The 20,764-nt window shown below is 53.7% G+C and overlaps 1 protein-coding gene across 9 annotated transcripts in view; it reads right to left on the bottom strand.

Annotated features, from left to right (window-relative positions):
* Window positions 1-20,764, bottom strand: part of AGO2 (argonaute RISC catalytic component 2) — a 99,509-nt gene that overhangs the window by 52,561 nt on the left and 26,184 nt on the right. Inside the window, exon 1 of one of the 9 annotated variants that reach the window (XM_036109419.2) lies at window positions 13,360-13,399. The exons of the other annotated variants lie outside the window; for them this stretch is intronic. Within the exon in view, the coding sequence (XP_035965312.1) occupies window positions 13,360-13,384 (25 nt within the window). The 5' untranslated portion in view covers window positions 13,385-13,399. Of the gene's footprint in view, window positions 1-13,359; window positions 13,400-20,764 lie in introns of those variants that run through there. 9 annotated transcript variants of the gene reach the window in all.

The following is a 20,764-nucleotide window of genomic DNA, read 5'->3' as shown; positions in this document are numbered from 1 at the left end:
TGCCTGACGCCCAGGCCTGCACCTGCCGCCGCCCCCGCCCCAAGCTGCACGCAGCCACCTCTCCCCGCCCGGCCACAGAGCGCACAGTTCTGTTGGGAAGGCGTTTCCCGGGGTGTCTGTGCTGGTCCTACCGCTGCCCTGGGGGGGAAACCCTTGGGAATGGGAAGGCAACCCCTCCTTTTTCATCCAGGAACACTGGATGGTCACAGCTGGGGGAGGGAGACAGCAGGTCCAAGGCCCACACAGCCCCTGAGTCCCCCTCCGCGCGCCGGTGAGTCCGCACCCCCCGACGGGGCGAGTTCCGAGGGCAGGGGAGCCCGAGCCTCTAACCCAGCGTCAGGTGACGTAGGCGATGAGTGTTTGCGGAACCGCAGCTGCTGACTCGGCACACGTGCTTAAAAATTCCATTTTTAGAGCCACATCTCAATCAGTGAAAGGGAAACGTAGTGAATGAGTAATCGACTTCCTGTATATGAGTAACTGGGTCACAGCAACCAGGAAGTTTCGGTGTTTTTCTTACAGACGCCATGGAAAGCGAGCCTGTCACTGCTTCTAAGTGAGGCTTCCGCGGGACGCAGCTGGTCCGCCTCAAGAAATCCACCCCTCGGGGTGTGGACTGTCACTAACTTTTCAGAGGAGGGTCCCGGACCAGGCTGTGTGACACCTGCCCCGTGCATGATCTCCTGGCAGCCCCCTTGCCAGGGTGGGACCCTCGTCCCAGCCCCCCCCCTAAGTAAGGGATGGGCACACAGGACATGAACCTGGGGTGAGCAGAAAAGAAGAGTGAAGGCCTGCGGAGGTTCTCCCACGGGTGGGCACCCTGGGTGGGGGGGGAGGTGCTGTGGCGGTTCACTGCCCATCGACACAGTCCTGCGTGATGACAAAGTGCCAACAGCGACCCTGCTAAGAACCGTCTCTCAGGGCTTTTGCTTACCTCCGACTCCCTCCAGCGTGGCAGGGGACCACAGACTCTAACCCCGGATGTAAAGACAGGCAAGCCGGCACAGAGACCCTGGGGCCCCCAGGTCTCAGGTGGGTCCCCAGGGAGCAATTTGAACAACGCTGGAAGTTCCCTGCCTTCAGCCACCGAAATGCTCCCAGCAGGCAGGCCTAGGGCCAAGAAGCGCCGAGGAGGGCAGCAGGCTCCGGGCTCACAGCCCACCACGGAAGCTGCTGGGGCAGCACCTCCTGGCACCTGACAGACGCAGGGGAACGGCCAGCAGGGCATGTCTGGCCGCGCTGCAGGTGGGCCGGGCCGGGCCACGGCCTACTGTGGAGATCTCATGGTTTCAGCACAAACCAGTTTCAGGCCCGTGTGAGAGGGATGTCCTAACCCTACAGAGAAGCCCATGGCTCGGGCTTAAACCTATAGCTTAAACCCACGCAATCACCTTTCCTCTCTCCCACCTGGAACTGGGAGGTCACAGAACCAAGAATCCAAGTCGATATTCTGACCCGTTCACTATGGGGACGAACACTGCAGCGAGAGCAGAGCACAGGTTCCTGGGGGAGACGGTGTGAGGGGCATGGAGTCACAGGCCGGCTGCACCAGCAGCGGCCCCACGACGGAAGGCAGCCTCATGCACAGCCAAGAGCCCCTCCGAGAGGAGGAAGGCGGCTCCCTTCCAGAAAATCTCACATGCATGGTACCTCGTTCAGGACGTACCAGATACCTGGGAGCTTATGGGTAGGGGCCACTGGGCATGCCCCACTCCTCACCTGCCTTCTTCACTTAACTACAGATCACGGAGCACTTTCTAAAGGGGCACCTGTGGGTGACAGCCCACTGAACCAACGGGTCTGGCTTCCCTGTCTGTAATGAGGGACACTGATTGCTTTCATATAATGTAGATTTTTCTCTGATATCAAAATACACACTTATTACAGAAAATACAGAAAAATACAAAGAAAATAAAAGTTGCCTGAAATGCCATCAGAGATAATCCCTGTTAAAACGTCAGTCTTCTACATACACACATAAAACACAATGTGTGCAACTATGCAGAATTTTTTTTTTTTTAAAGATTTATTTATTTGACACAGAGAGAGAGACAGCGAGAGAGGAAACACAAGCAGGGGCAGTGGAAGAGGGAGAAGCAGGCTTCCCAGCTGAGCAGGGAGCCCGATGCAGGGCTCGATCCCAGGACCCTGGGATCATGACCTGAGCCAAAGGCAGACGCTTAACGACTGAGCCACCCGGGCACCCCTGCAACTATGCAGATTTCTCCCTGGCTGCCTTCATTTAACATTCTATTATGCAATTCTCCACAACGAACCTCTAATGACCGCATTCCTCACTGAGCCATCTCCTGCTGATGCATTTCAGTGGTTTCCAAATTTTCACTTTAAACATTAAATGCTGTGCTGAAGACCCACGTAGGAACATCTCTACCTACATCCGTGGAGAGGAAGCAGGGGGTCAGCCGGAGGGCTCAGTGCGCGGGGGGACCACCCTCCGCAGCACCAGCCCCAGGGCTCCCGTGGCCGCCCACCATCTCTGCCCTCTCCCTGGTGCTCTCCTTGCCCACCCTTCCACCCGCACATTGAAAACACAGCCGTCCAGACCCATCTTCACCCCTCGCTGGCTTGGGCTCCAGGCTCCCAGCCTCCAGAACAATGGACTTGCTGACCAATTAATCTCCTAAATCCGACCCTAAGCTGCAGGCAGCGCCCAGGCCACGCACGGCCCCGGCCCCCAGGGAGCGCAGGGTCTGAGAGAGAGAGAGGCAGGTGTGCACAAACAGGAACAGGACTGGGGTCTTGAGTCCAGATTCCCGGCCTCAAAATCTACAGGACCAGCACCTTCTGTGCCCCCCAGTGCTGCTGCCGAGCCCTGCCCTGCCCGCCCGCCACAGTTCATCTCTGCCCTCCCAGCTACCCTGCCCAACAAGTCGGAGGCCTCCTGGCCACGGGCACACCATCACTTCAAGGCTCAGCTTGGGACCTGTGTTCCTGATGCCCCACATAGCACCAGGCCTTGGGGTGTCCTGGGCTCCTCAACCACCATGCTTTGTTTCAGTCACTTCCTGGTGTCCAGGCGACCACACGATGAGTGCCCTTCCAGGACACATCTCTGTTGGCCTCAGCAGCTAGCCAGGAGCCAGCCAAGTGCCCACCGAAAGAACCCAGGAGACGCGCGTGCGGGAGGCCAGGCCCAACAGGAATGAGGTACTGCTCCTCACTTCTCAGCAGCCCCCGCCCCAGCTCCACTGCTTTCCCTAGTCCTTTACCCCAGCATCCTGTGATTTTTCTCTCTTAGGGACGTCCTGGCTTCCTCGAGAGACACGTGAGCTCCAAGGCCCAGCTCTGCCTCAGGATGAAGCCACACAAACCAGGCATGGCGGGCAAATTCGGAGCCCACGGCGCTGCCACCGGGCAGCACGCACCTGCTTCCGTGGCCTGCCTGCCCCTCTACCATGGCCCACACCCGGGCAGCTGGTCTGGCTTCCCGAGGTACAAGTCCCGCCACCAGCTGTCCCCAGGACCAGTCCTGACCAGGCCAGCGCCCTGGGCCAGCGCCCTGCCCACCATCTGAGGACCAGAGAAGCCCAGCCCTGCGTAGGGAGGCCCAAGGGGAGCATGCACCCCGGAGCCCAGGATCCACGCAGCCAACTCGGAGGGTCTGTGAACTCGGACTGAGCTCTAAGTGAAATGTAGCGCTCCTTTCCACTATGAACAAGGACAACCAACCACATCGGTATGTACCTATGACACAGGAAAAACACAAGGACTCCCCTGTCACACGGCGGCTGTTAACAGGTACCGCAAAGTGGCTTTAAACTCACTGCTACTTTGGGGCACCCGGGTGGCTCAGTGGGGTGGGCATCCGACTCTTGGTTTCAGCTCAGGGCATGATCTCAGGGTCGTGGGGTCGAGCCCAGAGACAGGCTCTGCACTCTACCTGGAGTCGGCTTGGGGTTTCTCCATCCCCCACCCCAGTTCGTGTGCACTCTCTCACCCTCTCCCTCTCCCTCTCTCAAATAAATAAAAAATCTTTAAACTCACTGCTACTTCAAAATCAAACGTGGTAACATTTGTTTTGTTATTTTGTTAAGTGTGTTTCAACATGACCGGCTTTCCTCGTCATCCTATGTATTTTGTTCTGTGCCTTGAATAACATTATTCTGGAAAGGGATCCACCCATAACCTTCACGAGACTGACAAAGGGGTTCATGACCCCAACTACGTGAGAACTGCATGCTCTAAGGAGACGGGGTGGCCTCATCTCTGAGCAGAGAAGACAGTGTCTCAGTTCCCAATAACGTCACAAAACCTCCCCGGTTTGTGGCGGTGTGGAGGGTGGGCGGTGTGCCGGTCCTCGGACAGGCAGGGCCCCGCACACAGCACCACGCCCTGCAGGCCCGAGAACTGGGATTTCCGTCTCCGTGGCTGCCCCTCAAGCGCCTGTCCCTGATGTGATGTGAGCTCATGATTTACTGGCTGCCATGACAACCGGTCTCCAGGCTCATCACACAGGCCGCCTACCAGGCAGGGGCTCAGCGTTGGGAATCAGAAAGCAGACATCCTGCTAAGGCCTGACAGCATGGCCTTGCGTTTAAAGCGTGAGGCCAATCTGTGTCCCAAGACCCAATGTGGACGCGGTCTCAGGACCTCACCGCTCTGTCTATTCACCTAGGAGTAAATTGGGGGAAGAAGTGAGCAGTCGCAAGTTATCTGGCGACCGGCAGAGAAAGCCCGCTGCAGACAAGCGTAATTGTTCAGAGAAGCTCTTCATTTCTGCTGTTTTCTAAATACTGAAGCACATGGAACTGAATTCTTAAAAAACCTTGCGAACCCGTAAGGCCTGGACGCTGGCGGGCAGATGCGGGCTCACCGCGGCCTCGGCCCAGCCCCACGCGGCCAGCCTCCTCCTCCCACCTCCACGGCCCGTCTGCCTCGCAACCAGGACAAACGCAAATGTCTCGGCGCCTGCTTACGCCATCAGGCCAAGATCAACATCCTTGGCCACTGATGACACATAATAAATAGCAGCAGAATTTGGGGCCAGAAGTCACCTTGGAAACCGAGGGGAGAGAATAACTCACCCTTTCCCCCAAAACCTGCTCTGAGTCACAGACTGTGAGCCTGCCTCCAGGCGGGTCTGGGGGCTCTGCCTGGGGGAGGGCGGGGAGAGAGCCCATGGAGAGGGGAGCGTGGGACAACCCCCCCCCACCCCGCCAGTGTTCCTTTCACAACATCTCACTGGAGTCCAGAATCTTCCGAAACAAAAAGACCTGCGTGACTCCTCACCCCTGGGTGACTTAAATGTTCCTCAAGAAAAATCTAGCTCACAGAGTCATTAAATAAACACAGAGTCTGGCTCTCAGTGACTGGCAAGTGAAGCACGTTCCAGGCTCTGTATTAACTGGCTGTGGGGCTGGCACAGGGCATCCCTCCAGGAAGGGAGCCCAGCCCACCAGCACCCGCGTCTCAGCGGGACCAGGATATTCAAAGATTTGCCATTGAACACCATGAAGCTATTGTCAAGCTCCTTCCAGAACCTCGAAGTGAGCATTAGTATTCAATGTCATGTATCCTCCAGTTTCCTTTTAGAACTCTGTTTTCATTATATTGGGTATCACCCAGAAACTATGACAAAACTAAAACAAAAGAAAGTGACAAAAATAGCTCACGGCTATCCAGCCCTGCCATGCCACTATGTGGGCCAAGCCCGCGTCAGCTCCTTTGGGGCTGAGTGACTGGTCAGGGCCCCCAGCGGCGCGGTGGCCGAGCGGGACCACCACCCAGGTCTGTGTGTCTCCTGTACCTTTGCTTTCACCATGGGCTAAAAAAGGACAGGTTCTGACCGCTCCCCAGGGCACAGACCAGAAAGCAGATGCCGTCCGACCCGCACTCTCCTGCTACAAGCAGGACATATGGCTGCCCACTTGGCGAATCCACCTGTTGTTGCCGACACAGGCCGGTCTCGCCTATGGCCACCCAAGCCAACGGAACTACAACAACACAATCACGGCAGCCTTTCTGGTGAACTGAATGGACGCATTCTCAGAATGAAGCGCTAAGAATGCAGACAGAAACATCTGCTCCTGTCAGCTGGAGATAAAACAACTACACGCGCTCTGCAAAACTGCAGTGTTAGACCCGGGCGACCGACTAGCCAACTGTGAGGGGAAAAAAGCAAAAACCCCAAACCAAACCTCGCCCGAGTTCCCAGAGAGATGGGTTTTTGTCTGGTCAAACGCCAAGGCAGGGGGCTTCTGCTCCCACATCCAGTGCAGGCAACACGGCGGAGCAGAGGAGAGCCCAGCTGGGACGCGGTCTGTAACTGCCAGCGCTCAGCCCCAGCCCCAACCTCCACAAGTCCACCTCCGCCTGGGAGCTCCCCAAGCTCGCAAGGGCACACCGAAAGTAAAGTGGGACACGAGGGGGGTCCCAGAGGTGGACTGAGGCTAGCAGGTGTGCATAATCACTGCCTAGGAGGAACTCCACTCTCAGCACACTGGACCCAGGCATCTGTGCTCAGGACGCAGGTGGCCCCGCTAGGGAGCTTCAGTGGGACACTAAATGTGAGCCCCGAGGGCAGGGGCCTCAGAAAACACTCCACGGCCGATGCAGACCATCAGGAGTCCCTTTCTCCAGCAAGAGGACGTGCCCACACCCGAGGGAGGCACTCACTTCCGCCCCTCACCCTTGGCCAGGTTTGCTCCGCACCTCCCACTCTGAATGAGGATGAGGAGAGACAGAAGAACCCAGACAAAACCCTAGGCAGGCTCCCAGGACAAGGTGGGGGAAGGAGAGCCCTGCAGGGAAAGCCAACCATGGAGTCAAAGAGCTGTTCTCTCGAAATGTGTCACCTTCACGCAGGCCACAGTTCCTGTAAGTCTTGTCTTTTCTTTTCTTCCTCTCTTGGTAAAAAAAGAAAAAACCCTCTGGGAAATTCCAATCTGTCACAGCCTGGTTCTTGGCAACACCCAAAGAAATGGCCCTGGGAGGCAACGGGGAAGAGGGAGAAGCCAGTCACTCTGGGGGGGCAGTGGTGAGGGGGCGAGGGGCTGGGCGAAGCAGGTGCTCCCAGGTGAGGGTGCGGTCCTGGCAGGTGCCCAAGGCGGGGAGGGGAGGGGTGCGGGGGGGGGGGGGGAGGCAAGCCAAGTCGGCAGGAAGATTGCTACTCAACTGCCTCACTCAACTTTTGTGCTTGAATGAGTAATACTCCAAAAATATTTTAACCTCATTTTAGTGAGCAATACAGCACGCATAAGAATATATGACACATACATACAGTTTAGGATTAATTATAAAACAAACATCCAACTACCCTCATGCCAGGGACTAACAAGATTATTCTTTATCTTCGTTGCAAACTCAAAGAACTTCACCCACAAAGAATTTTTAAATAGGCTTTTGTGAACCTCCAACCATCATTTAAAACACTATTTCTTTGAGAAATGGTCCCCAAAGTCACCCCTGTGATCTGTAAAAAGAAAAATTTCCCATAAAAATTGTTGTAATAAACTTCCCCCCATGTCAAAGATATCCCCTCTGACCTAATCCCATCTGTCTTTAGTGAACAATATTACAAATACTGTAATAAAAATAAGGAGGAATTAAAGAAATACTTATAAAACATAAATTATCTCCCACTGAAACGTCCCCCAAACGGCTGGTGTGAGCCCCACCCGCAGCTGTCCTGCTCTGTGGACCAATGGTTCTTTCACGCACTTGTCAGAAAACTTAGCCATGCGAAGTAAGCACTTTACAAAAGCTCGGTGAATACACGAGACTATCCTATAGCGCATTGCCCTCACACTTCTCCACAGCACTTACCAGTTTTGACTTCCTATTTATTTTGTGATTCTCTGACTAGTAATTGCCTCTCCCACTAGAATGTAAGCATCATCAGGGCAGGGATTACGCCTGGTTTTGTACAACTGCTGAATGAATGAATGAACTGATGAATAAAAGAATACCTCAATGCCACACTCACTCTCTGTAGAAACGATTTGTCACTCAATGCCAAGCATTTTATGGCAAAAACATGAAGCATTTATGCAAAGACTATTATTCCATCTTCTGCAAGCTGTCTCTACCATTTCGACTCAAGAAGCTGCATTTATCAAGCACCTACTACACTCGGGGTGCACTCCAGACACCTCCTCACCTACCCTTGCATCCACCCTCCTGGATGCGAGCTATCTTCACTTCACAGACAGGAACCAGGGTTCCCTGGAGGGTGACTCGGTGCCAGGTCAGCAGACCGCAGAGCAAAGACTGTGTCCAGCTGAGCCCTCTGCCTACATGGCCCGTGGAATCAACCAACCTCCCTCACAGAAGAGTTCTCAGGACATCTCTCATACTTCAGGAACGTCTTTTTCCCCAAAGAACCTAAATCCTTCTTTTTATCACCCCAAACGTACAAGAATCTAACCTACCACCCTTCTGTTGCCATCCCTCTCAAGCAGAAAGTTCAGTATTTTATACTCTTTGACAGTAACAAATCCATCCCAGTTACCAAGGACATCTCTCAACACCAACAGAAAACGTGTAACTACCGTTTCTAGTGCGTGTATTAGTTTAAGCTCTCCCCCGAGACCTTAGGAAGAAATGGGACTCCCGGTGCACCATGCACGCTGCAGAAACCTCCACGTGCACCTTCTCGTCTACTCCTCACCCCGGGTCAGGCACGAGGGACCCCCGGTTTACAGACGAGACGCTGGGAAGGCTACTGACAGCAGAGCTGGGCTCGGCGCAGGTCCTGTTGCTAGTAGAGCACGTGAGCTCTGCGGCCAGGCCGAGTCTGCCTGAAGTCCTTTGGAGATAGTGGGTATATTGAAATCAAATGAATTCTTTAAAAGAGACGGATCACCTAACAGTGCATAATAATGTAGGTCCCCCAAATTCGTTCAATTAGCACTCGGCGCCACGTAACTGAGGTCTGACTGTGTGCCCGGCCCCGTACCAAGCATTTCATATACACCAACTCTGTCTGATTCCACTCGTGCAACATTTCCTGAGCGCCTACTGCGTCCCTGTCCTCAGGGCGCTCACCTCCGAAGATGGCAGGCAGAGAATCACGAGGGACGGCAGGAGCGGCCGTGAGGACAGTGCGGGGTGGGCTGAGACGGCGTTTCAATCGTGGGATGGGAGAGAAGGAAAGCTGACACAACTCTGAATATCTCAGGGGAAAGTTAAGGTGAGCTCCCTCACATCTTATTACAAAACAAACTCCAAATGGATACAAATTGTAATAGCTAACATTTCTAAGTGAAACAAAGACATCCAAAGAAATACTTCAAAATTTAATAACGTATCATTTGGGAGTCAGAATGCTTGCTTTCTTGGAGCCAAAATGCAGGGCTCACAAAAGATGAGTCTGACTACATAAGATTTTTAAAGCTTCTCTGATTGCCCAACAAATTCAGAAAATTTTGTGACAATAAATTCACAAACCTGAAAATGTAAACCTGGATATACAGAGTTTCTATAAATTACTAAGGATTTGGGACGCCTGGGGGGCTCAGTCGGTTAAGCGACTGCCTTCGGCTCAGGTCGTGATCCTGGAGTCCTGGGATCGAGTCCCGCATCGGGCTCCCTGCTCAGCGGGGAGTCTGCTTCTCCCTCTGACCCTCCCCCCTCTCATGCTCTATCTCTCTCTCATTCTCTCTCTTCCAAATAAATAAATAAAATCTTTAAAAAAAAAAATAAATATCCACAGTGATTATTCCCAAGTGCTCACATTCCAACTGATCTTCCTACTCTTCTTGCTGCCTCTATTTTTTTAAGTGGGCACATTATATTTATTATTAGAAAAATAATAATAAAGCTACCTTTTAAAAACTGACAAAAGCAACTACGAACAAATTCTGGGAGGAGGATAAATGGGTGTTTACTATTCCGTTTTTCTCTGTTCGATATTTTCCAAAGTTAAATAAAAACGAAGAGGTAAACATAGTCAGTAGCTCACTTAACAGACATCCAGAGAGATTTAAAAACTTGCCCAATTCAAGATTTGAGGCGGGTCTGTTATGATTCCCATGTATATTTGAAGCCCCAGGGACGCAAACACGTGGAGTGGCTGGCGCCCGGCTTGGCAGAGACGCTCCATCATCGGTAAGATGGGCGGCCATGTGCCACCTGCAAGTGCCGCCAAGGGCAGCATCTGACCCCGGCCCCACGCTGCAGCCACGAGGCCCTGTCCCAGGGAACCCCTTGGTGCCTGCCAGTCCCTGGGACTTGCCCAAGGGCACCCCACAGGGCAGGATATAAACCCACACATCCTTGCCCCAAAACTCCTCATGCTCTTCTTCCTGACCGCAAGCTAGCATGTTACTTCAAGTACAAGATTAAAGCCATGATTTGGATTTTCTATCCCAGATAAAGGGAACCCATACTGAAAGTGCATAAAAGAAAAAAAACTCAGAAGACCTATTTCCACTCATTTATAAATGTGCCCCACGGCCCTACCTCAGCAGGAACCCCACTACTTTGCACAGCTGTCTGACTCGGGATGGGGGGATCCCCTGTCTCCCTCCCTTCACTTACATGGTTCAGTTTCTGAGGCGGCCAGAAACCACCTCATTTACCTACACCCTTTCCAGCACGCACACGCCGAGGGTCTCGATGCCGAGCGCACACTGCCATTCCCCACGAGGCTGCACCATTAGTCCTGGGGAGTGTGGCACTGGTACTCGGGCAGGGTGGGGCCGGCCCAAGCAGCCCCCCAAACCACCGAATGCAGGTAGCCACCAGCGTTTTATTTATTATTATTATTTTTTAATGGAAAAGAAAACAGAATGCAGAGAGCACGTGTCGCCTCAGGGCAAGCACCTTCCGTGAACGTGCATGGGTACCACAGCTTTCCCCCTGCTCTCTTGGCAAGCAAGGCGGGGCCACCGAGCGGCTTCTGGGGCCAGGGCCCCTCTTTCCACGGGGGCTCACTCCTGACTTCAAGCCTTAACGTGGGTAATGGCCTCAGAGTAAGCATCCGGGTATCTCCAGCGAACGCAAACCCACCAAAACCAGATCCATCAGTATTAGCTCGTGAGGCCCGATGAATTTTAAGAGAGAGAATAGGAATCAGGAAGAAGAAAATGATAGCAAAAATGAAAAACCACAACTTCAGTCCTGTCCCACGGGGCTACTGAGTGAAGTCTTAACTTTTTGCCAGTCTTGAAAAGAATAAACATCTATTTTTACCAGCAAGGCATCTCCCCGTCATCTGCTAACACACAACCGTGTCATCTGCCCGCCTGGGGAACTGACAGGTGACAATGGGTGCCCAGGCTGCAGGGCACCTGTCCCCCATCAAGTGAGTAATTCTATGTGGTCCAACACAGAAGGAAAAGAAGGAGGAGGAATGAGGCCAGACAGCACAAAGGGCTGAGGGCCCCACAAAGCAGCTCAGCCGCTCAATAAGGCGACACGGGCAGGAAAGGGACGTACACAAGAGCTCCCACAAGCCTTATGGAGGACAAAGTCAGGCGCTTCGTCAGACATTTTGAAGCCATCACACCCAGAAGAAGTATCTCAGACCAAGGCAGCAGGACCCAGCAGGATCCGCCGCTTCAGGGTCACTTATCTGAGGTATGACATCACAAAGCAGCTCCTTCTGACCCACTGCCAAACCTAGAAGACCAAACCCGGCTTAAATCCTGACCTGCTGTGATGTTACATTTCTTCCTGTTTAGCCCAATCACTTCCACAGAACCTTATCCAGGACAATCCCCTGCCCTTCCCCATTCCCTGCCAGGCCTGACGGCTCCCCAGGAGAACACCCCCATCTCCCCATTCAAATGAGCCCGCCAGGTGGCAGGACCCCCAGCGACTCTGGGCTCTCTGTGCACAGGTCACCCTGCATGCTGCAGCAAGCCCCCAACTCAGCTTCCACCTGCCCTCTCCATGACCTGCCCCTCCCTTCCTCCCCTAAAAACCAGAGCTACCGCTGACGTCATCTCTCCTGGAAACCCCGCAGGGCCCAGAGCCAACTGGAGCGCCTGCCACCTCTGGCGGGACAATCCTTCCGACATGGCGGTTCACAAGACCCACCTCACTGGCTACTTCTCTGGCTCTACGCTCTTGTTCAGTCTGTTCAACCACAGCAACATGATAATAACACACCACGTTCTCCAACTCACCCCCTCCTCTGTGACGCCTTATCACACATGTAGCTGCCGACGCCAGCTCGACCTTGGATTTCAGATGTTTGTGGCCGAGCTGCAGGTCTTCCCACAGAGCCCGAGGCTGAGCTGTGGGGCCCACCCTGTGGAGCTGTGGGGCCAGCTGGGGGCTGCGCCTCTGCCACGAGAACCCGTGGTGAGGGGGCCCCTCATTCACAGGATGTGCATTCACACCCCCTCTAAGGTACGGGCAGCCCTCCAGCTGAGAGCGTCCCACACACCCGACAGGGGCCCAGCCCAACGTTCCTTACACTGTCTGAAAGTAAGACCCTCTCACGGTTTAGACAACGAGAGAAAACCCAGCAGACAAACCTGGCAACTTCAAAGGGACTTCTTGGACCTAATAAAGGTTATCCAATAAAAACCTCCTGAAAACAGCACTCCCACTAAAGCAGCATTAGACGGATTTCTTTTGAGGTCAGAACCAAACAGTGAGGCTTGGAATCACCACTTCAACAGACGTTAGCAAGTGCAGTAACAAAAGAAACAACATGCCGTGAAACAAGACCGCGAAACCGCCACAGGTAGATGACACGATCTCCTGTATAAAATTAAGATAAAATTCACAGAATGGTTAGAACTAAAAAGAATTCAACAAGCTTGCTAAAAACAAGACTCTAAAAATCCATTGCATTCCTACACCTGAACAACTACTAATTAGGAAAATTACTTTTACAAAGATGCCATTTACAAACAACAAAAACCACAGGTACAAAGGAGGGACAAGGACTGAATGTGCTTGAAAGATATCTCAATTAATTAGTCTTGTGCTCAGTGATCGCCTCTGCCATCTGGCCTCGTGGTGATGTATGTTCTCTGTTCAGACCACTGCCGCACATGATAAGTCAGCATCACAGGGGGCTTAAAGATCCAAGAAATGTTCGCTTGTTCGTAGAAAAAGGAAGTCGGAGGGACGCCTGGTGGCTCAGTCAGTTAAGCGTCCAGCTCTTGATTTTGGCTCAGGTCATGGTCTCGGGGTCGCGAGACTGAGCCCTCCATTGGGCTCTGCACTGGGGTGGAGCCTGCTTGAGATTCTCTCTCTCTCTTAAAAAAAAAAAGAAAAAAAAAAAGGAAGCCAGATTCTGGGTGGTTACTTCCTACCAGAATTGAGAAGGTGCGATGTTTAACTCTATTAGTGATATTGCTGAATTAGATAAGGATACTCCCCAGCAACGCCTCCCAATTATTATAATCTAAGTGCCAGGTGTCCCAAATGGCACCTCACCTTTTCTGTAATGTTGGCAACACATCTGGCAAGGCAGGGATTTTCACCAATTTGCAGAAGAGACACAGATGGACACAGGTGAAGTGACTCGCCTGAGGTCACGCGGATCCATGGTGGCAGGGCTAGGACCTGGACTCAGGCACCTCTGATTCCAAAGTCTGGGCTCTTCCGGGAGCCACAAGGCCTCCTCTGGCCACCTGGCTGGATCAGGATGGACTGGAAGGGTAAGGAGCTCGTAGCCGCTGTGGGATGGCAGAAGCTGAAAGCGCTCACACAGATTCAGGCTTTCCTGTGCACGGTCGGTCAAGAACAGCAGGCATCTGACGTCCATCCTGAGCCGCCCAGCCAGGTATGAGGCTCTGCCTCGGAACGTGATGTAGGACCTAACTGAGTGTTTTGAAAGGACAATACAGCAGCGGTTTTAAAGCAGCCCAAGCCCTTTGCCATTGAGAGCTGGGGTCCACGTCCCCTCCCCTTGAGTCTGGGCAGGGTAGAAATGGAAACGATGGGGATCTGGGAGGCTGGGTCAGAAGAGGCCACGCAGCTTCCTCCCGCTCCCTGGGAACGTCTGCGTTCCAGATACTTCCTCCTGACACGCTTCCTTGAAGAACTCAGCCCAAGCCACACAGAGAGCCCGCACGGGCACTCTGGCCAACAGCCCCACTGAAACCAGCCTTGGCGTCAACCCAGCCCGGGTGTCAGACGTGTGGGTGGAGAGGTCTCCAGATGGTCCCAGCCCTGAGCCACCCCCTCCCTCCCTCCCGGCTGAGGCAGGCTGGAGCAGAGAAGCAGCGTCTCCCGTCTGTGTCCGGCCCACGTCTCTGACCCACAGAGTCCGTGAGCAAAACAGCTGCTGATTCAGGCCGCTCGGTCTGGATGGCTTTTCCCACAGCAACAGGTAACGGAAGCAAACACCCGAGTTTCTGCGGCGCCCCATCAGCTAGATCTTCCTGGCCGAAGTGCTGCTCCCTGCAAGGGCCCCCATTCAGTACAGTTTAGATGTCCAACTGCCACTCAGTCCTGTGACAACAAAGAAGGCCATACGAGCACATCTTAAATACCCATGCTGTCGAGGAAGGAGACCTCTGCCAATCACGTCCTCACCCGAGGAAATGGGGGACACTACCAACAGGCCTGGAAAAGCTGGGTCTCGGGCTGCCAACAGCACACAGCCCAACACAGGGAAGGGACATCCCGCTGCAAAGCGCCCGGAAGAATCGGGCTTTTGGATGCGCTGCAGGGCTCACAGGGACACCTCTATGGGCAGAAAGAAAACACGAGAAGCTGGTCAGCTGAGCACAGGCGGACTCCCCAGGGATCCAGGGTTGATGCAATGCTGGTCTGAACCTGGGCCCCACGTGACACCGACACCGTGCTGCCGATTGCCCCCACGCTTCCGTAGAGACCGCCAGTCTCCCGTGACCCCACCAGCAGCCTGTCCGATCCAGGCCAAACGTCCCGCACCTCCTTCCCGCACCCTCCCCTCAGCTTCGGACTCACGGACGGCTTCACAGAGGGCATCACAGCCCCCAGAAGAGCCGCCCCCCCCAGGCCCCCACCTCCGTGAGCCTCTGTCGTCGGGAAGAACTATGGTGTCCTCGCCGGGCCCAGCCCCCCACCTGCAGATCGGTGCCTGAAGTCAGGGACACGGCTCCAGCAACCCCTCCTTCTCTCTGTCATAACCCTCCCCTCCCAAGAGGGCTATTCCCAACAGGAGCCCAACACGCTGCACTTACTTCCACTTTAAACAAAATGAGACAAAGACCGAGAAAAGATGTTCTAAGGCATGAGAAAGAAAAACACAGATCAGCTATAAAGCAACCCTGATTGGACAGAAGCTGACTTCAAAACTGCCCCAAAACCAGAGTAATATTGCCGAAGTGTGAAAAGAAAGTAACTCTCAACCTGGGAGTGTCTTCTTGGAGAAACTCTACAGAACGAGCACAAAGATGTTCACAGGTAAAAAGTGAACCCCAACAGACTCCAGGAGCAAAACAATCTTTGGCTCCCACTCTCCCCCAACCATCAATCCACTGGTTGTGTTCAGTCGCTTCCTAATTCTTCCGCAGCTCTTCAGGCGGACCGGTGTCCCCCCCCACACGGATGGAGCTGCTCCTGCAAGGTCACCACATCACATGGTCAACCCTCCGCCCCCCTGTGCCATCGGCAGCCCGACGGTAAGCGAGTCGCTCCTTCTCTGTCCAGTGTTGGCTGCATCCAGCTGCTCCTGGTTCCTCCTGCCTTCCTGCCTCTTAGTCCTGGACCCTGCTCACTAGCTCTGCCCCAGCCACCCACCCACCCATGCACCATCCACAGCAGGCCCTTGGTGATCTCACCTAGTCAAATGGCTTCCAGCACTCTCTATATCCTGACCACCACTGGGTGCCTCTCTTGTCCCCATGCCCCCAGGAACCTCCTGCTGCCCTCCAGCTGAGGTCCAGTAGACGCCACAGACTCTACGTGTCCCAGATCAACTCCTGCCGTCCCTCAGACCTGCTCCCCATGACTGCCCCTGCTCACACCCACTCCCTTGCCCTCCCTCTCTCCCAATTCTGACGTGGTCACACTAGGTGGCTCCACATCCTATCCTCCCATTTTCTCTGCCCCTCCCCAAACCAGGCAGATCCCCCTGACTCCTCCAAGCCCACCTGACAGAGTCACCAAGACCCTGTGTTCTCTCTCTCTCTCTCTCTCTCTCACACACACACACACACACACACACACACACACACACACACACACACACCGTGTCTTCATCTCAATCATGAGGCCACTGCTCAGGGCCACAATGTTGTCACCCCTGACTTTCCCTCACGTCTAGACCACGTCTAAATCTTCCTGCCTCCACCTTTAAGACACATACCACAGACCTAGAATCCACCAGCGTCCCCCTATCCACTGCGAGAACACAGGTCCGAACCCTCACTACCTTCCAGGGGATTATTCCGAGATTCCTAACTGGTCCTCTCTCCACGCCCACCCCCACCCCCGTGTCTACACAGCAGCCAGGAGCTGGAGGGCAGACTCTGCTCAAACCCTCCCGCGGCCTCCTGTCTCAGCGGAGGAGCGGCGGGCCCCGGCCTCCCCGCATCTCCTGCTCTCCCCTTGCGCACCCCCCCCCCCGCTTCTGCCGGGGCCTTTCTCCCCCAGATGCCCTGCGGCTCGCTCGCTCACTCCCAGGTCTGTGTTCAAGTGGCGCCTTCTCAGAGAGCCCTCCTTGTGCCATCGCCCCCCCCCCATCTCCGGCTCTGCCCGTCTCCATGGCCCTGCAGTGGGCACCGCGTGGGCAGGTCCTCCCCAGCCCCGGCCCCGGCAGTGGTGCCCGCGAGCGGCAGGCTGGCAGGCTCCCGTTTCCTCCCTGTCCCCCACCCCCCTCCCCCCGTTGGCTGCAGCGGGGCGGCCAGGCCCGAACACCCAGGGAGACTCTCGGGGACTTTGTGCACCCCAACGACTCCGTCCCTCTGTAGCCAGTGTTTTCTACAATGAACACAGAAGAATCCCTCCTCTTTTTTTTTTTTTTAAAGATTTTATTTATTTATTTGAGAGAGAGAGAATGAGAGAGAGAGAGAGAGCATGAGAGGGGGGAAGGTCAGAGGGGAGAAGCAGACTCCCCGCCGAGGAGGGAGTCCGATGCGGGACTTGATCCAGGGACTCCAGGATCATGACCTGAGCCGAAGGCAGTCACTTAACCAACTGAGCCACCCAGATGCCCTCCCCCCTCCTCTTTTTAAGGATTTTATTTATTTATTTGAGAGAGAGAAAGCACCCGCGGGAGCAGAGAGGAGGGGCAGAGGGAGAAGCAGGCTTCCGCTGAGCAGGGAGCCCAATTTGATCCCAGGACCCTGCGATCATGACCCGAGCCGAAGGCAGACGCTTCACCGACTGAGCCACCCAGGCGCCCCAGTCCTTTTTTTAACGAGAGTGTGAGAGGTTAAAAAATCAATACTATGAACGGAAAACTTCAGCTTCTGTTTATATCTTTTTTGTGATAAACATGGATTCTTTTTACACATCACAATCTTCCCGGGCTGGGTACCTGTGGGGTCCCATCCGCTAGGCTGCCACCGACAAAGGAAAATAAAAATATTTCCTCTCCTCAGCAATATATTTAGCAATCAAGCATTTCAACTCAGACTTCAGTGTAAGAATACTCCCATGTTTATTTTCAATTACAATCCCTCTATTTTGTGAAAAGTAGTGTTATTTTAATGTTAACAAAACAAGGCACACATTCAATAGTAAATATCATGGTGCTATTACCAAAACAAACAAACAAATCCCAGAATGTTCCTTATCCCAAGAAAAGCATCTGAAAAGATTAAGTAACAGAAGCTTTAGCTTTGTTTTGAGTCAAATTTCCCTGCGTGCTTCAGCAAGGCTCCTGCTCAGATACTGGCTCAATCCAATCGGAGGGAGTGCTAATTCGACGGTAATCCCCTCACTTGGAATGAGTACAACTCCCTGAGGGGACACTTAAAAGCAAATTTACCAAACGACAGACATCAGAAAATTCTCTCAATTTGTACAGCTAGATATTTGAAATGTCACTTCTAAATACCGGCATCCTGTAGAGGTACAATTTTTTTTTTTGAGTTGGAATAATTAATTAGGAGTAAATTTGTTGAAAATCAAGCAGATAAAATCCCCAGGACTGTTGGGCCTCTTTAATCAATTCTTCCATAAGAGAGACAAGCCCACAATTTAACATAAATAGACATGTACTCTGCGTTCTTCAAAAGACTGAAAAGAAATTAGTGATACTTGCACATATCTTAGATGATGGACTGCACCAGATGCAGGACCCTGCACAATTATGGCATTTTTCCATCCACATCAGGCTCCAGCCACTACCTAGATCTTGACTCATCTGACACCTGTGAGGCAGGGGGAGGGGGCCGCTTTCCCCGGCACCCCCTGCAGCTGGTGAAAACTAGAGTTGAGGTCTCCTGTGTCCTGGCGGACCCCGTTTAACATAAGGTGGGATCCCGACGTCACTTTTGGCTGGTCATGAGCCAATCAAAAATGCACACCTTAACATGAAGTATGCTGGTACCTTCAAAGCTCACAGCTGAGCTTGGAAATCTGGATTCAGGAATGTACATAAAATGACCCAGGGTCAGTTTTTTGAAATCATACTAGACTTCACAGAGCATAAAACGGACCATCTTAACCATCTTACAGTGGACAATCCAGTGGCTTTGGTGCCTTCACGACGCTGTGTGGCCGCCACCACGGTCTGCTTCCAGGACATTTTCACCACCCCCAAAAGAAACCACACACTTCCTTCCCATTCCCTCCTATCCTCAGCCCCTGGCAACCACTGATCTGCTTTCCCGTCCCTGTGGATTTACTTACTCCGGGCGTCTCACATAAACGGACTCGTATACGTGGCTTCTTTCACCGAACACAGTGTTTTTGACGTTCATCTACGTGGTAGCTTTCCCAGACTCCCCGTGAGGAGCTCGCTCCAGGAACCAGCTCGTGGTCACACAGCCCACTGTCCACCTGCCTGCCCCGGCCAACAACCAGGAGCGAGTATCTGGGGCTGCCCGGGGCTTTCGGAAGAGCTGTGCGTTGCACTCACTCCTGTAGGATCCCTGCCTTGGGGGGAGGAGACAGCCTGGAGCCGCTGAGGGGGCCCCCGGCGTCAGACCCACGAGAGCACCTGGCCCCGCCAGCCCACGGCGGCCCACGGCAGAGGCTGTCTGAAGCTACAGTTTGGGGGGCACTAAGTAGATGATGCAGTGAAAGACACGCGTCCCTAAAACCACCGGGTGACCAACACATGCTCTGCACTGTGGGGAACGTCGGAAGCAGACACGGCCCCGTGGGCAGCAGCCCCTAGCCAGGAGTTAACATCCGCGGAAATGACAATGACACAGCAGCCACGTTCAGGTGCGCTGGAATTCTTGGCTGCCCGTGCGCACCGACACTAATTCAAACACACCAGCAATAAAAGAGCAATTCTGAGGCAAGCGGGAACCCGGGGCACTGACCATCTATGTGATGCTAAGGGGCAGCCTTAGGGACGCACACTCTCGGGCGTCCGGGCCGGTGATTCCACGGTTGTTGGCGACCACACTGAGGGATGTGTGGATAAAGGATGACGGGCAGGATTTCCTTCAAACTGTTCCCGTAAGGAAATAAAACTGGCCATGTGTTAATGCTGCTTGAGCTGAGAGATGAGTGCTTCAGGGGCCATCAGACTTTGGGCTTGCACACGTTAGGAAGTCAGAAGCACCGCGGAAAGTCTGAAAGACGTAACAGCACAGGAGTGGATGCTCAGGGCGGCGGGACTAGCCGGACTCGACGACCGCCCGGGCTCTTCACGGGCTGCGGGCAGGGCACACGTGTGGCCGCAGTGGGCGGTGTGGATGAGCACGCGTGCATCTTTTGAGGATGGGGTGGGGGGTGGGGCAGCTGGGGCTGTCCCCAGGGGTTCGGGCTGCTCAGAATGTGGTGGCCAGCTTTGCCCCCACCGTGGCGCGAGGGGCCACCTCCCCCCGGACTGTAGACTTGAGCAGGAACACGAGTGGTGACACACTCGGCTGCCGAAGCTGAAAGGGGCCTTGCAAGCGAGGGGGAAAGCGAGCAGCCTGCTCGGAGGCCTCCACGGCGGCCTGAGAGCGAAGCGAGAATGGGACACCTCGTGGCTCCCGTGCACGGGAAGCCGGCAGGGGAGGCTCACCGAGGACGTCAGTACAGGGGCAGGCCAGTGAACTCCCGCGCGGTGACGCAGTGTCAGAAATAACGGTCTGCCCCACTCTGCTATTAATATTCCCTGCCTCCAAGTCTGCAAATATACTAAATACGGCCAATACGACAAGTTATGCAGAATGTCCTTTTTTTATGATTATAAATTGTTATGTTCACAGTAGAAATTTACAACTCAGGCTTCCTAAAAATACGGTAAGATTTTCCCACAGTCACATACACAGTGAAAAAACATCAATGCACAATGTCCTTCCGAACATCATCTACACTTCGATTTGCCTAAAGGAAGCAGGCAGATTCCAAACTCTCGACGGGGGCTCAGTGAGATCCCTCAGCAGACCGCTGCCAACACGAGGGGGCTCACACACGGGCGCCTGCAGCTCTCACCGCCCCTCGCCCTTCCCACAAAGCGAATGTGGACCAACTCTAACACCATCCAGAAGCCGATGCTCCCAGCACAGCATGGAAAAAATAGGAAAACTGCCCTGTATGTCCCCTGATAAAACTGTCACACACATTTATAATTTTGGCAAAGCTTTAAAGCACAGAAAATTAAGAAATTTATAATTAAAATATACAATAATTGGAAACAACCCCAAATGTCTTGTCAAATGAATGGATAAAACAGAATGTGGTATATCCATGCAATGGAATAGGCTTCAGCCATTAAAAGCAAGAAAGTACTGATAAC

The sequence above is a fragment of the Halichoerus grypus genome, chromosome 5 (assembly GCF_964656455.1).
Source record: "Halichoerus grypus chromosome 5, mHalGry1.hap1.1, whole genome shotgun sequence".
Taxonomy (NCBI): domain Eukaryota; kingdom Metazoa; phylum Chordata; class Mammalia; order Carnivora; family Phocidae; genus Halichoerus; species Halichoerus grypus.
Note: the sequence above shows the minus strand (reverse complement) of the source record. Positions and strands in the feature narration are given on the sequence as shown.